Genomic DNA, 13,071 nt, shown 5'->3' on the forward strand with positions numbered 1-13,071 from the left:
TCCCTTCTAAATTATCTGGTGAAAGTGGACTAGGACAACCAATCCAATATTATAATTATTATTATACATGCAATGATATCTTCTTACTTTTCCTCTACTCTTATGATGCCGCCAAATGGCAATAATAAGTATTATAGCAGTGCATAAACCATAAGGCGACAACTCCCGTAAGTTCAAACAAAAGGGGCCGCTTTTGGCCTAAAAAGGAATCAGTCTAGATAGAGACAATAAAAAATATGAGGGTTCACCTGAGGGAAAAATAAAACTGAATCAAAATCACCACATAGCTGGGCACATGGTTAAAATTTTTCCTTGATAAAAGACAGTGTTAACAAGTGATTTAGATATTTTTCAAAGTGTTTCGAGGACCGATCTGAAATCTGATGGATTGGAGGAATTTTATGCACATCAAATAAAATTTATTGGAATTTTGTGAAATGGTTTTGGTTTAAGAATTTTGTGTTTGTCTTCTATTGTTTTCATTGTTCCTATCTACACAAATAGTAGTATAAAGATGCGCAAAATAAACATCTTAGTATCTTACAATAAGAAGAATATCCACGGAAGATTTACACACACATGCTATCTAATGCGTCCATTCCAAGAAGCTTCTTCAGACGGTAATTCCTCCTCAACTAATTCGTCTTCTCTGTCTTGCTTTGAAATATGCATGTCCATTTGTGTCAGTAGTACATTCTTCTTCATGCAGCCTCAAAATTTGGTATGTAAGTTTGTTTGTTTTTTTTTTTTTTTTTGCTGTTTTATTTTTCCTGGTTCATTGCTGTTTGAACGTATTTGAATGTATTATCTTGTTACTAATAAGACCAGACTGAAAAGAACGCATTTAATTCCAGCAGTTCTTACTTGCTATAGATATAACCAAATTAGAACTTTATAATAACATGAAAATAACAATCTCAATCTTTAATAAAGTTAGCTATTTAGTGCTCTTTTACTCTTCATGCTCTTATAACGAAACAGAATAACAATGACATTAAGTAGAGTAAGACAAAGTGTTTCAATCTAATACCCTAGATGAAATTGGAAATATTTAATCATACAGCAAAAGCTTGCGTTTCGTGTTCATTCAATTTTACATAAGGATGCTTGGAAACTATCATTATCTGGCATACATCACTGAAATTGTCACCTCATTGTTGGAGAAAGATTCTTGTTTTCCCACTGACGCATTTGTTTCATTTGCAAATGGATCACTAAAATATGCAGGCTGTTTAGGGACAGGGAGGAAAAGAGTTTGATTTGCAAGCATTGAATAAATTTCTAACATGGTTGGTCTATCTGCTGCATTGGCTTGTACACATAACAAGCCCACCTGAATGCATCGTAATACTTCTGCTGTATGGCATGATTCAAGCATTGATGAATCTATTAACTCGACACCTTTACCTTCATTCCAGAGTTGCCATGCCTGCAATAACAAGCCTGCTAGTCTTAAAAATGTTGAGAATTACTAGAAAATGTTGGCAGAAGTTAAAAGCACTACCAAAACTACGATGTTACAGATAGAACCTGAATTCAGTTACTTACAAATTCAATAAGATTGAGGGGGTAATCAGAATGACAGCGACAATTATTTTTCTTCCCACTTATAATCTCAAGAACCAAGACTCCATAGCTAAACACATCAGTCTTTGTTGAAATAACGCCTTTCATAGCATATTCCGGAGACATGTAACCACTGAAATAATCAGTGAATAAATATGTTTATTTTAGAAGTAAATGAAGAGAAAAAAAAAAGTAATGAAGTTTACACTTACTATGTTCCAACAATTCTTTTTGTCTTCTCTTCAATTCCATTCAAATCTAATATTATTGCCATGCCAAAATCACTAATTTTTGGCTTCATCTCATAATCAAGTAATATGTTGCTAGCTTTCAAATCCCGGTGAATCACTTTTAATCTTGAAAAGTGATGGAGATAAATCAGCCCATGAGCTATACCTTCAATGATGCTGAATCTTTTTTCCCAAACCATTGTTTCCCTTTTGTTAGATCCTGTTTCAGAGTAACCACCAATTATCAAGCTACAAAGCGTAAAGCAATCCAGGTATTAAAGTAATTAGTTACAAGATTATCTTGCACATAAAAGTTGCGTACCAAACAGATGAAAGTCTAAACTTTTGTTGGGCATGTACTCATAGATTAATATATTTTCTTCATTTTGTATGCAGAACCCCAAAAGCCTCACTAGATTAGTATGCTGCAGTTTTGCTACAAGTTTGGCTTCACTTTTGAACTCTACCAACCCTTGCCCTGATCCACTAGAAAGTCTCTTTATTGCTATTTCTTGTCCATCAGGAAGCCTCCCCTGAGATTAAACACTCATTAGGTTTCACAATATATTACATGCTCTCAATTCATGTCCTTGATAAACTTTACCTTGTATACTGGTCCAAAGCCACCCTCTCCTAACTTATTTGCAACTGAAAAGTTGTCTGTAGCAGCAGCAATGATTGGAAAGCTAAATATCTGCATTTCATTGTAGGTTTTTCCATTTTTATGGTGTCGTTTTGTTTTGTTATAGGCCGTGGAAAACACCTTACTGACTCCAATTTCCGATAGTAGTTTCTTCTGCTCCTTTTTTCTGTCAGCTAGTAGAGGTACATAAAAAGAAGAAATTTATAACAAATCTTCAACAAATTTTTGACAATCATCCAATATAAAAAAAATACCTTCTATCTTGCATTTTCTCCAGATGATGCAGCAAAGGTAGCAGAATATAAGTACAGCAGTAGCTCCTCCTATCACAAGAACCCATATCCACCGTTTGTTTTCTACATTCATCGTAACAATGCTGAAACGAAAGAGGGAAACAGTGTGAAGAGCTTAAAAAGAGTCAATCAACATTTTCACTCCTAAAATATTTGTCATTTAAGTGCACATTTGGCATTTTGAAATTCCACTTCGCACTCTCATCCAGTCATTCCTCTTTTTCTCTTCCTCTGTGAGACATACACATCGAAGATTCCCTTTATGCAAAATTTCCCAAATTTGCTTTTGAAATTGCAAATCACTCTTGTCATTCTCCACAAACACGTTAACCATAGAGATTTGTATGCATGTGGGTGGAGTTGTTGACACTTGACAGAAACAGGAAAAAGACCATTTGCACCATTTTCATGCAATTGCTTGGTTTGGACTATATCTTTTTGTTTGGTTTCCTACGAGCAAAATCATTGCTTATCAATGAAAAATCACTTTTATTTTATTTTAGAATGGCATTTTCTGATGCTTTCAAACTCAAGTGGCAAAAGAAATGATAAAGCATGGAACTGGCTCCAATGGACAAATTTTTAGGATGATGAGGCCAACCCGGAAACAATTCATAAGATAAACTTGGTCCTGTCAAAAAAATAATAGACCTTCTTGAAGAGCAACAGCTGCTGCAAGAAAATGAGTTTACTAAATTTACTTGATCCATACAGTTATACAGCTCATTGCTTAACATGATCCTTACCTGATTAAGTCAAAGGGAAACTACGACTACATATGTAGCTCAAGTTACTTGTTATCTACAAGCGCAAGTCTACGGATGCTAGATATCTACCTTTCTTATGCACATAGACCACTCCTCACCATTTATCACACCAAAATCTTGGCTCAAACCACGTACTTGAGAACAGAACAGTTTTAAGGTTATTGTTATTACAATAAGAGAAAAATAATAATATATATTATTATGAAGCACAGAGCCTTAAGGATCAAAATTCAATACCTTAAGGTAGTTGGAGTCGTGACCTGTAACTGTAACCGTCAACCAGGGCTAATTAACAGCTTCTTTCCCAGTAGTTAAAGCCTACAACCGTGGAATTGGGTGGGAACAACAATGCATATTAGTCTTAATAGTAGTAAATACTAAACAGTAGTATTCATCTTCTGGTTTTCATTGGCTAAGACTTTTTGTAGAAAGAGTTTTGTTGTGTTGGGAGTCTACAATTGGACCAATAAATTGGGATATAATATCGCTGTCTATTTGTCCATTATTTCAGCCACATCCGGAATTTGGAGCATTGCCTTCGTTTTCCACACAGTTGTTCAAAATGATGCCTTCGATTTTTCTTCAAGTCAATCCATGTGTTAGTTCAATATTTTTTCAGTTTCAATCAACAACTAGTCAGCCTCTACAGACTAAGCCCATTTTCTTTATTTCATTTTATTTAAATTAAGATGTAGAACTCTACAAATCTAATTTTAGAAAGAGCATGTTAGGGACATAGACCAAGATATTTAGATTAATTTTTAAAGATTTTATTAAATGCAAATATGTTAATAGGGTTATTTAATAAAAAAAAAATTGTCTTTCCTCTGCCGTTTTCATGTTTGTCTCTCAATCAGACCATTTTTGAAAAAAGAACCTCCCAAGTATTAGTATCTTCTCAACTAATAAGATGATTTTATTTTATTTTCTATAAAAAATGATTTTGAATTGTCATTGTGGAGTGGACCGAGACGGTGGCATACCTACCAATTCTAACTTGGGAGAAGAATCAAATTTACTACATCTCAAACAGCCATTGAAGTGTCAAGTCTTGTTGCGACTAACAGAGCCAAAATGCCCTCAACTACCCCAACGGTAGGTGATGTCATGGAACAAAAGGTGACCCGGTCTAGGCAGTGGGGCACATATGTTTTTTAACTTCCCTGCATTGATGAGATGAGAGAATCTTTGTTTTTTTTTGTCAACAGATGAGAGAATCAAAGGAGGACCAAAGAGAGGAGAGAGAAGCCCAAATTAGAAAGATTCTGGCCCACTTCAGTCCGTTTTGGGTCTCGGGTTATTCTGGCCCATTTCTCATGACCCATCACTTTGTCAATCTAATATGATAAGATTACTTGCTCTGGACAACCTTTCTTCATATTTCACAGATACAAAATAAATCATTAGGTGGAGTTATAGGCTACCAATTATGGGAAATTGGAAACTATTAATCATATATCAAAAGCTTGTGAGATGGGTTAATTCAGCTTACAAAAGGACGATAAAAAGGTAAATTTATCCGAACGAGTATCTAATACTATTCCTATGTCTCTGTTATCATTCTTTATTTAAGTTTTTGTATTTAAATATTATTATTATTTATTAACCAATAAAAGAGTATTCAATATAAAAATAATTTGAAAAAGAGTGAGTTAATAACATTTGACTCAGATATCAAAAACCTGTATAAAAAAATTGGGTTAGAAACTTCGAATGACGGAAGTTTTCTTATCATAAACTTTTGTTGGAAAGAAAAAACAGGAAAAAGGAATAACTTGGTTCTTATATATTTCGCTTGATGAGTGGAAAAAAGAAAACTAGCAGTAATTCCACAATCTAATGACAGGTAGTTGTTGAGTCTAACTGGCACCTAAAACTTTCTTTTGGATAAAGTGAGCGATATTCTCGGCAAAAAGGATAGAATTAAACATTTGCATGTGCTCACTCCTAACTGAACCTGGTAACGACATAACCTGAAAATAGCTTTTGATGATTTCTTTATAAGATCCTTGAAACCAAGAATTGGAGTTAAGAAAAGCAACAAAGTTGTCCTTAAATAATTGATCAAAAGGTCATGACATGTCAGCCATGATAGGAGCCTGCGAATATTTGGCAACCGAGTAAAAGTGAAACAAATAATGTAGCTGAGTTAACAAGAAATGAGCACGCAATTGAAGGGACAATGACAGACACAACTGTTCAGAGTCACCACGCAAATTGACTGTTTTATTCGATGCCAGTCTCAGATGACATCATAGGACCACTCAAACGAAACTTAGTCAGGAATTAGTCTTCTTGCTTTTCTTAAAAAAATTATTTATTTGCTGGATGTTGAATTAATTGTTGAAGAAGCAAAGAACTTGGTATTTGGTTCCACGTTTGACCAATTGGCAATTGGCACACTCTTGCTGCTAGCCTGCTACCTTGTCACTCTAACTCATTAATTATGCTTCCATTTCTCATTCCCTGCAGGATCCAGCCTGCAACCTGGGACATTGGGTATCTTGAAATCACCCAATTGTCTCCTATCTCAAGTCACTGTGTGATTCAAATATTTTTTTATTTAACTTGTTTTAGCAGTTATGACATTAGGTTATGAGTTATTTATTTATTGAGCACAGAACGGTTATCATTGGGATAATGGTATCAACAATATGTTAAGAGTCTAAAGCGAGGTTATTTTTATTGTATAGAATATACTTAACTACTAAATCAAAATGAATGTTTTCTCTAGAATGCCAAATTGTTCGTTAATGGCTATATGCCTTGTTTGTTTGGCTTTGACAGCAAGTTGGAGCAAAGTACATGATTAAATTCATTAATTTAATGGAATAAAATTGTCTTTTTGAACTTTTCCCTCTTAATTGCCAATTTTTTCTGATTCTACAATTTGATACTATAATGATTATTTTTATTTTTATATATATACTTCTCGAAAATACATATTAAATATTAAAAAAATTCACCTAATCGTACAACAAATATTACTTTAATTTCAATAGTTTTTTTTTTAAAAAATCTTATCATTCTTTATTTAGTATTTGTAGCATATATTTAGAAACAAGTTAAATTATGTAAATGTAAATTTAAAATAAAAATTGTAATTGATATCGTACAAATAAATATAAATTTAAAATCATTTAAACGTATACTGTGAATTAAATCTTAAAACTTTATTCTGTGTTTGAATAAGTATTTTAAAATTATTACAAATCATGCATTTAATAGTAAAAATAATAATTTCAAAATATTATAAATTTTTAATTAAGTATTTTTCATGCTAAATAAATTGTCATTCTTAATTTTTTTTAAAATCTGAGCGAGATCAAATTGTAATGGAAACATCTATAGCACAGGAATTGGACTTAGATCCTAGCAAATATACTGCTAAATTATTGACTATTAATTTCCCTCGTTTTTTTAACCGACAAATGAAAACCGTTAATAGTAACAGTCCACGACTCACGGTGCTCATGTCTCTACGAAGAGAATGAAGAATCTTTCTCTCTTTCTCACTAACTCCGTCATACGTGGCATAACGTCCTCTCCTACACCCTTTCATCTTTGAGCTTCTCCTTCCGATTTTTTAGATTCTGCAGTGACCATTTCTCTATCTTCCAATATTGCATTGCCTCTGCTTCTGGTTAGTCGTTACCATTCTCATAAACCTTTTTATTGCTTATTTCTATGTCCCATTTTCTCTCCATAATCTCCTTCTTTGTCATCAAGGAATCATTCCCTCTCTCATTCTTGATTTCAGTTTCTTCTCTGCCATATCCATATATTCTCCTTCGCCGGAGTAAAGATGTTTGATGCTTTATTGAAGCCCAAATTCTATTCCAAATGGTAATCTAAAACAACGCTTATCTGTTTCTCTGCTTTCTTTCTCTCTCTCTCTCTTTCTTTTCATTTTCTTTTTAAAAAAACTGAAATTTGGAAACAGTAAATCGTGCTTGAGGTTAATAAAGACAAGGCTGGAGACTATAAGGAAGAAAAGGAACGCAGTGCAGAAATTTCTTAAGAAAGATATCGCCGAACTTCTTAGGAGTTCCCTTGATTACAACGCATATGGAAGGGTAATTTTTATTTACATTGCTTTGTTAATTAAATTATCTCAAAGATTGAATTTGGATGTTAATCTCTTTGCACTTGAAGCAGGCTGAAGGGCTTCTCATAGAGCAAAACATGTCCTCTTGCTATGAACTCGTTGCAAAGTTTGCTACTTCCATATCTGCTCATGTTCGAGACCTTTATAAGCAGAGGTATCATTTTCTTTTTCTTCTCTGCAAGTTGGTAACCACAGTTTGTTATTATAATCACAACATTAATTTTTTTTTTCATTAGGGATTGCCCCGATCAATGCAAGGAAGCTATACCCTCATTGATGTATGCTGCAGCAAGGTTTTCTGATCTTCCCGAACTCCGTCACCTCAGAACTTTGTTCACTCAGAAATATGGGAATTCTCTTGAAACTTATATAAGTCAAGAGGTGATCGATGGCACCAATCTTATACCCCTTTTATTCACATCACAACTCTTGTTAATTACTAACATCTCTTACTTGATAATTGTTTTTCCCTAGTTTGTTGAAAGGTTGAGGCAAGATCCTCCTTCGAAAGAAATGAAGATCCAGTTATTGCATGATTTAGCCAAAGAGTTCTCTATAGAATGGGATAGCAAGGCTTTGGAGCAGAGACTTTACTCACCGCCTCAGTTGCATCAAGTATGTTTTCCTTATCATTGATTTGTTTCAACGTAAGTATGAATTGGGATTGACATATAATCTCCCTCTGATTTGTTCAGGAGAAGCCTAAACATCATGATCTAAATGATTATGAAGCTGTCCCCAAAATAGATGATGAAAGAGATACCCAATCTCAAGGAAGGAAGAATATCAGGGATGCGTCTTGGAGGCTGCAAACCAACACTGACGATGAAACAACTACTGACATTTCATTCCTGGATGACCCAAAGGCTTCTTCAAGTTCATCAGAAAGTGTGTATGAGGTTGATCTAGAAATTAAGAAGCCATTTTCCTACAACCTTATTCCACCACCTTATGTCAAAGAAAATTTGAATAAAGGTGAATGCAGTTTGAAGGAAACAACAGCAGCAGAAGCTCCACCTGAAAAGGAATCAAATCATGATCTTCATGAACCAGTTGCAAAAGTAAAGCCAATACCAAGATCAGTCAGGCGGAGACGTCCCAACAGAGTGACAGATTCTAAAACTCCAACAAAAGTAGATTCAGCAGGAATGGAATCTGAGAAAGCAAAGCAACTTGCAGCAGACGAAGGCGATTCAAGGGATGAAGAAAGGATAATGGATGGGCTTTTACTACATTACAGTAAGAAACAGTCTCCTTTTGAATCAAGCACAAGAAACCAATATACAAAAGCTTACCCTTTGAAAGGACTAGAATATGATAATGGAAATAGAAAATCAAATTTATGTGCACCTCTTGTTAGAGGGACATCTCTGCCTCCGGAAGAGACAAATAAGGTAGAAACATTAGAAGGGCTTGGAAGAGCAACTTCCTTTGTACCAGAAATGTTGAGGACAGTGCATCCTACTTTACCAGATTACGATGACTTGCTGACTCGTCTTGCAGCTCTCAGAGGAAGATAACCCAACCAACCATCACATATTTTGTTTTCTCTTTTATTCTTTTGTTAATCCCACATCACCCTCTCTGCGGGATTTAATATTTACTTTTGCTTAGACGACACCAATACTCTAATAATTCCCTTTATTCATGTTTGTCTCCATCTCTATTTTCATCTTTGATTTTTAAGATTCAAATCAGAATATCGATCATTTTGAAACAACTACATATAGGTGCAGGAATCGACCCAATGACTGATTTATTAAATTATATTTACAATTTCTCTTGTTACAGAGGTAATAAATTTTTTAAAACCGTAAGGATTTGAATGCTTGTAATTTTAATTTTAAATTTTTGTACCTAAAACACTTAAATTTTATAATTTAAATTAAATAATATTTTAAAAATCTTTTTCAATATCCCAATTCAAACCTCCATTTTTCTAATTAAAAAATGCCCTTTTTCTTTAAACTATTCTCACATTAAAAAATTAAATCTTATAAAAATTTCACTAAAAATAACTTCTAAATATTTAAAAATATTTCATATTATAAATTTATTATAAGCATCCTTAAACATTTGGGTTGGGCTTCTTCGACGAAAGATTGGAACATTGACAGGTATCGTAAACCCTGAAACAGTTAAAAACAACAGAAAATCGGCGAATGGAATCGGAAGAAGGAGAGAGCGGTGATGAGGAAGTGATGAGCGAAGTCCACCTGGGTTGCCCACCTGGCTTCACTGGGCCCCACATCTCCCTCTTCACCATTTCTGCATCTGGTACATCAACCCTTAACGCACCGTTTCATTCACCACTCTGTTTTTCACTGGAATGGAATCCTTACATGTTTCTAATTTTCAGATGTTGCTCGCAGCACACACTTTCCTGATTCCGAAGATGAAGCATTAGAAACTCAGAATTTGGAATTTGATGAAGACGGCGACCTTCTTCTCCCTCGACGCACAAGTAACTAACTAACTTCTCAGTAACATTCCAACCCACACTCTCTTTTATTTATAAAATGTTTCTCTGTTTCCCTGACATGTGCTAAAACTTGTCTATTGTTAAAGCAAATGCACAATTATCATGCGATAGCTTTAGTGTCAGAATCCAGCATAACATCACATCGTCAATTCCAAATGTTGGTCTCCAGGTAATTCTACTGATAACCTTTTGCTTTTAAATTCCGTGCTACACTTGGATTATTTTTTTCACCCCCAATTTCCATTCAGGTTTGGAGAGCTGAACTTGTACTATCTGATTTTATATTGCATAAATCATTTTGTTCCTCTGAACTTCATGGAGTTATTGCATTCGAACTTGGCGCTGGAACTGGTTTGTGGATATTCACTTTTCTTTTTAAATTTCCTTCTTACTTCTTGCAATCAATTTCCTTTTTTAACACCTTTATTATTGGGTGAAATCCCATATTAACCCCACTAATAAAAAGTTGGCCTGGGTTATATGACGGGGCCAGCATAGGATTTCACTCAATTACAAAGAGTGTTGAAATAATAGGTTGCTACTTGCTAGCATTCCGTTAATGAGATAGATAATTTAGAAGCACACAAGCAAGTTTACTGAGAGATTTAGGAGAAAATAAATTGTGGTTATCGCTATAAAAACAAATATATTTAGTAAACAACATGTGTTTTTTTAATTCAACAGCTGATTGTTTAATAAAACATTTTGAGCCACTCCTAATGATCCACAAAGAGGAATAAGCAAAGCTGTCAATTTGAACGGACATCTTGTTATTTGTGGAGAAATGTTTTTGATTTCAAGTTTTCAACCAGGCTTGGTGGGTTTATTACTTGCACGAATTGGAAATACAGTGTTCTTAACAGGTATGTGTCTTCTTTTATTTGAGTGCCACACTTCCTAGTCCCTATGAATCATCATGGTGAGAATTTTTATTCTCAAATTATAATTGGGTTTGTATTGCATAATTATAGAGAATTACCTGGATCAGTTTGCATCACTTGATATAATTAATTGGTTAATGTTTTCCTCATGTGATGCTGATTAACACTTAACAGCAGTGAACTATTACGTGAGGAACTGTTTATAATTTTATTTTATTTTTGTTCTTTCTAAGTTTGATGATATTTGTCAGACCACGGGAATGAAATACTTGACAACTGCACAAAGAATGTTCAGCTTAATTTTGGATTATTGAATTATCAAGCCACTATTTACGTACGTGAACTTGATTGGTTTGATTGCTGGCCTCCTAAAGCTAAAATAGGAGAGGCTCCTTGCAAGCAGAGGTAAAATCAATTATTTTGATTAATTGTCTCCAATCAGTTAATAGACTCAAGCAGGGGTTGAATCTCTTACTTCCAACAGCAATGTTTTTATATGTCTTTTGCAATCTTTTTCCATTGGTTCTGAGTTGAACATAAGTACAACTTTCTACTATTTGTTAATGTATATATCGGATGCAAATCACAGCCATTTTATGGATCACCCAGGTATTCCTGGACTTTCACAGAGATTGAAGATGCAGAAAATGCTTCTTTGCTTGTAGCAGCTGATGTTATTTATAGTGATGAGCTGACTGATGCATTTTTCAGTACCTTAAAGAGATTAATGTCAAGGGGTTCAACAAAGGTATACATTAACAGGGTGTTATGACTCTATTGTGATTCACAAATCTTGTAAGGCTGTCCCTTCTTTAGTTTCTAACATCCCTCATTGGTGAGGGTTTTTAAAATAATCAACTATATACTCTGATGAGTATGGAGCGTGGGCAGGAAATGTTGTAAGAATGGTCTGTTTTGGGGCCCTTCAATGTAATCACTTATACAATAGTAGTTATTTGATTTCATCTATTTGTAGGTGTTATACATGGCTCTGGAAAAGCGATACAACTTCTCTCTTTCTGACCTTGATGTTGTTGCAAATGGATATTCACGTTTTCGAAGCTATATCAAGGATGAGGATGGTAAGCACATAGAAGAGTCAGGAATATTGTACTTTTAGTGTGTATTAAATTCACGTAGATATTTATAACATGGAATGCTTGATGCATGTAATTTATTGCAGAAATTGAAAGCCTTGAGCCTGTAAGCACACCTAATTTTGTGGGGAAGCGGATGGACATCTCTCAAATTCCACAGTATGTTAGAGAGTATGAAAGGGGACATGACGTTGAGATTTGGCAGATCAAGTACCGTGGACCAAGACATGAAGCCTTAGTCACTGGGGGGTAAAAATTTGAAGTTGATTTTTATAACCAATGTTATTGATTTTGCACACTTTTGTATTCGAAAGGCACGTTGGATTCTAACTCGAGTGGATTCACGGGAGTAAAGTTCTTTGAGCATCTATTTTTTTCTATTTACAAGAGTCGAATTCGAAATATTGTTTTATGGGAAAACAGCTTGCTAGAAGTATAATAAACTCTAATTTGACTCAATTAAAAGGAAACAAAACACAAAGTACAATAACATGTCGTAATTAGAGTCATATTGTTACCAGGAAGTAGAAACTAATAGTAACAACTGCTTTAAATGAAGTCAAGATCAGGATAAATTGGTGAAAATTGATGGGGTAGGTTACAAATTAATAATAGGATACAAATTTATTTTTTAAAGTGAAAAGGCCAGCCTGGAATATACTCCAAAAATATGTGTATTATTAATCAACACGTGGAAAATCTTAGTACTTAAAGTGACTGAGATCCTAATTTGTTGCTCGAACTCTTTTCTTTGGTCAATTATTGACCAATTTTTCCAATAAAATTTTGTGAAGCTAAAAGGAATTAGTGTCTTCTTGGTTAATCTTAAGTTTCTTCTAGCATTTGGAGAATATTTAAAGAAGTACTTTTCCAAAAGTAGACTAAAACAAACATGTAATTGTAAGGATGATTCTAAAATTCTCCTTTCTTTTGTAAAAAATAAAGTAAAAATAACTTTTAAAAAAATTATTAAATATTATAATCGTTGATTTTAATGGGATAGT

The 13,071-nt window shown here is 34.0% G+C and overlaps 3 protein-coding genes across 4 annotated transcripts; 2 read left to right on the top strand and 1 right to left on the bottom strand.

Annotated features, from left to right (window-relative positions):
- Window positions 1-901: 901 nt before the first annotated feature.
- Window positions 902-3,909, bottom strand: LOC113853906 (G-type lectin S-receptor-like serine/threonine-protein kinase CES101). Its single transcript, XM_027484605.1, has 7 exons — window positions 3,737-3,909; window positions 2,694-2,815; window positions 2,401-2,612; window positions 2,119-2,329; window positions 1,779-2,016; window positions 1,549-1,699; window positions 902-1,429 (listed from the first exon to the last, which is right to left on the bottom strand). The coding sequence occupies exons 2-7, from the start codon at window positions 2,803-2,805 to the stop codon at window positions 1,121-1,123; spliced, it is 1,233 nt and encodes a 410-aa protein (XP_027340406.1). The 5' UTR covers window positions 2,806-2,815; window positions 3,737-3,909; the 3' UTR covers window positions 902-1,120.
- Window positions 3,910-7,304: 3,395 nt separating this feature from the next.
- LOC113856018 (vacuolar protein sorting-associated protein IST1) lies at window positions 7,305-9,127 on the top strand. The gene is made up of 6 exons (XM_027487640.1): window positions 7,305-7,345; window positions 7,443-7,575; window positions 7,658-7,761; window positions 7,844-7,988; window positions 8,082-8,222; window positions 8,303-9,127. Exons 1-6 carry the CDS (start codon window positions 7,305-7,307, stop codon window positions 9,125-9,127), a joined length of 1,389 nt encoding a protein of 462 aa, XP_027343441.1.
- A 558-nt stretch (window positions 9,128-9,685) lies between these two features.
- Window positions 9,686-12,522, top strand: LOC113853907 (methyltransferase-like protein 22). Of its 2 annotated transcripts, XM_027484606.1 has the most exons (9): window positions 9,686-9,884; window positions 9,967-10,071; window positions 10,176-10,258; window positions 10,338-10,440; window positions 10,902-10,952; window positions 11,222-11,375; window positions 11,580-11,718; window positions 11,947-12,052; window positions 12,154-12,522. In XM_027484606.1, the coding sequence occupies exons 1-9, from the start codon at window positions 9,770-9,772 to the stop codon at window positions 12,318-12,320; spliced, it is 1,023 nt and encodes a 340-aa protein (XP_027340407.1). In that variant the 5' UTR covers window positions 9,686-9,769; the 3' UTR covers window positions 12,321-12,522. The 2 variants fall into 2 exon arrangements, with proteins under 2 accessions (XP_027340407.1, XP_027340408.1); XM_027484607.1 differs by having other exon boundaries at window positions 9,740-9,884; window positions 10,170-10,258; window positions 11,947-12,285.
- Window positions 12,523-13,071: the final 549 nt, after the last annotated feature.

Source organism: Abrus precatorius, unplaced genomic scaffold (assembly GCF_003935025.1).
Source record: "Abrus precatorius isolate BTA unplaced genomic scaffold, Abrus_2018 Scaffold11, whole genome shotgun sequence".
Classification (NCBI taxonomy): domain Eukaryota; kingdom Viridiplantae; phylum Streptophyta; class Magnoliopsida; order Fabales; family Fabaceae; genus Abrus; species Abrus precatorius.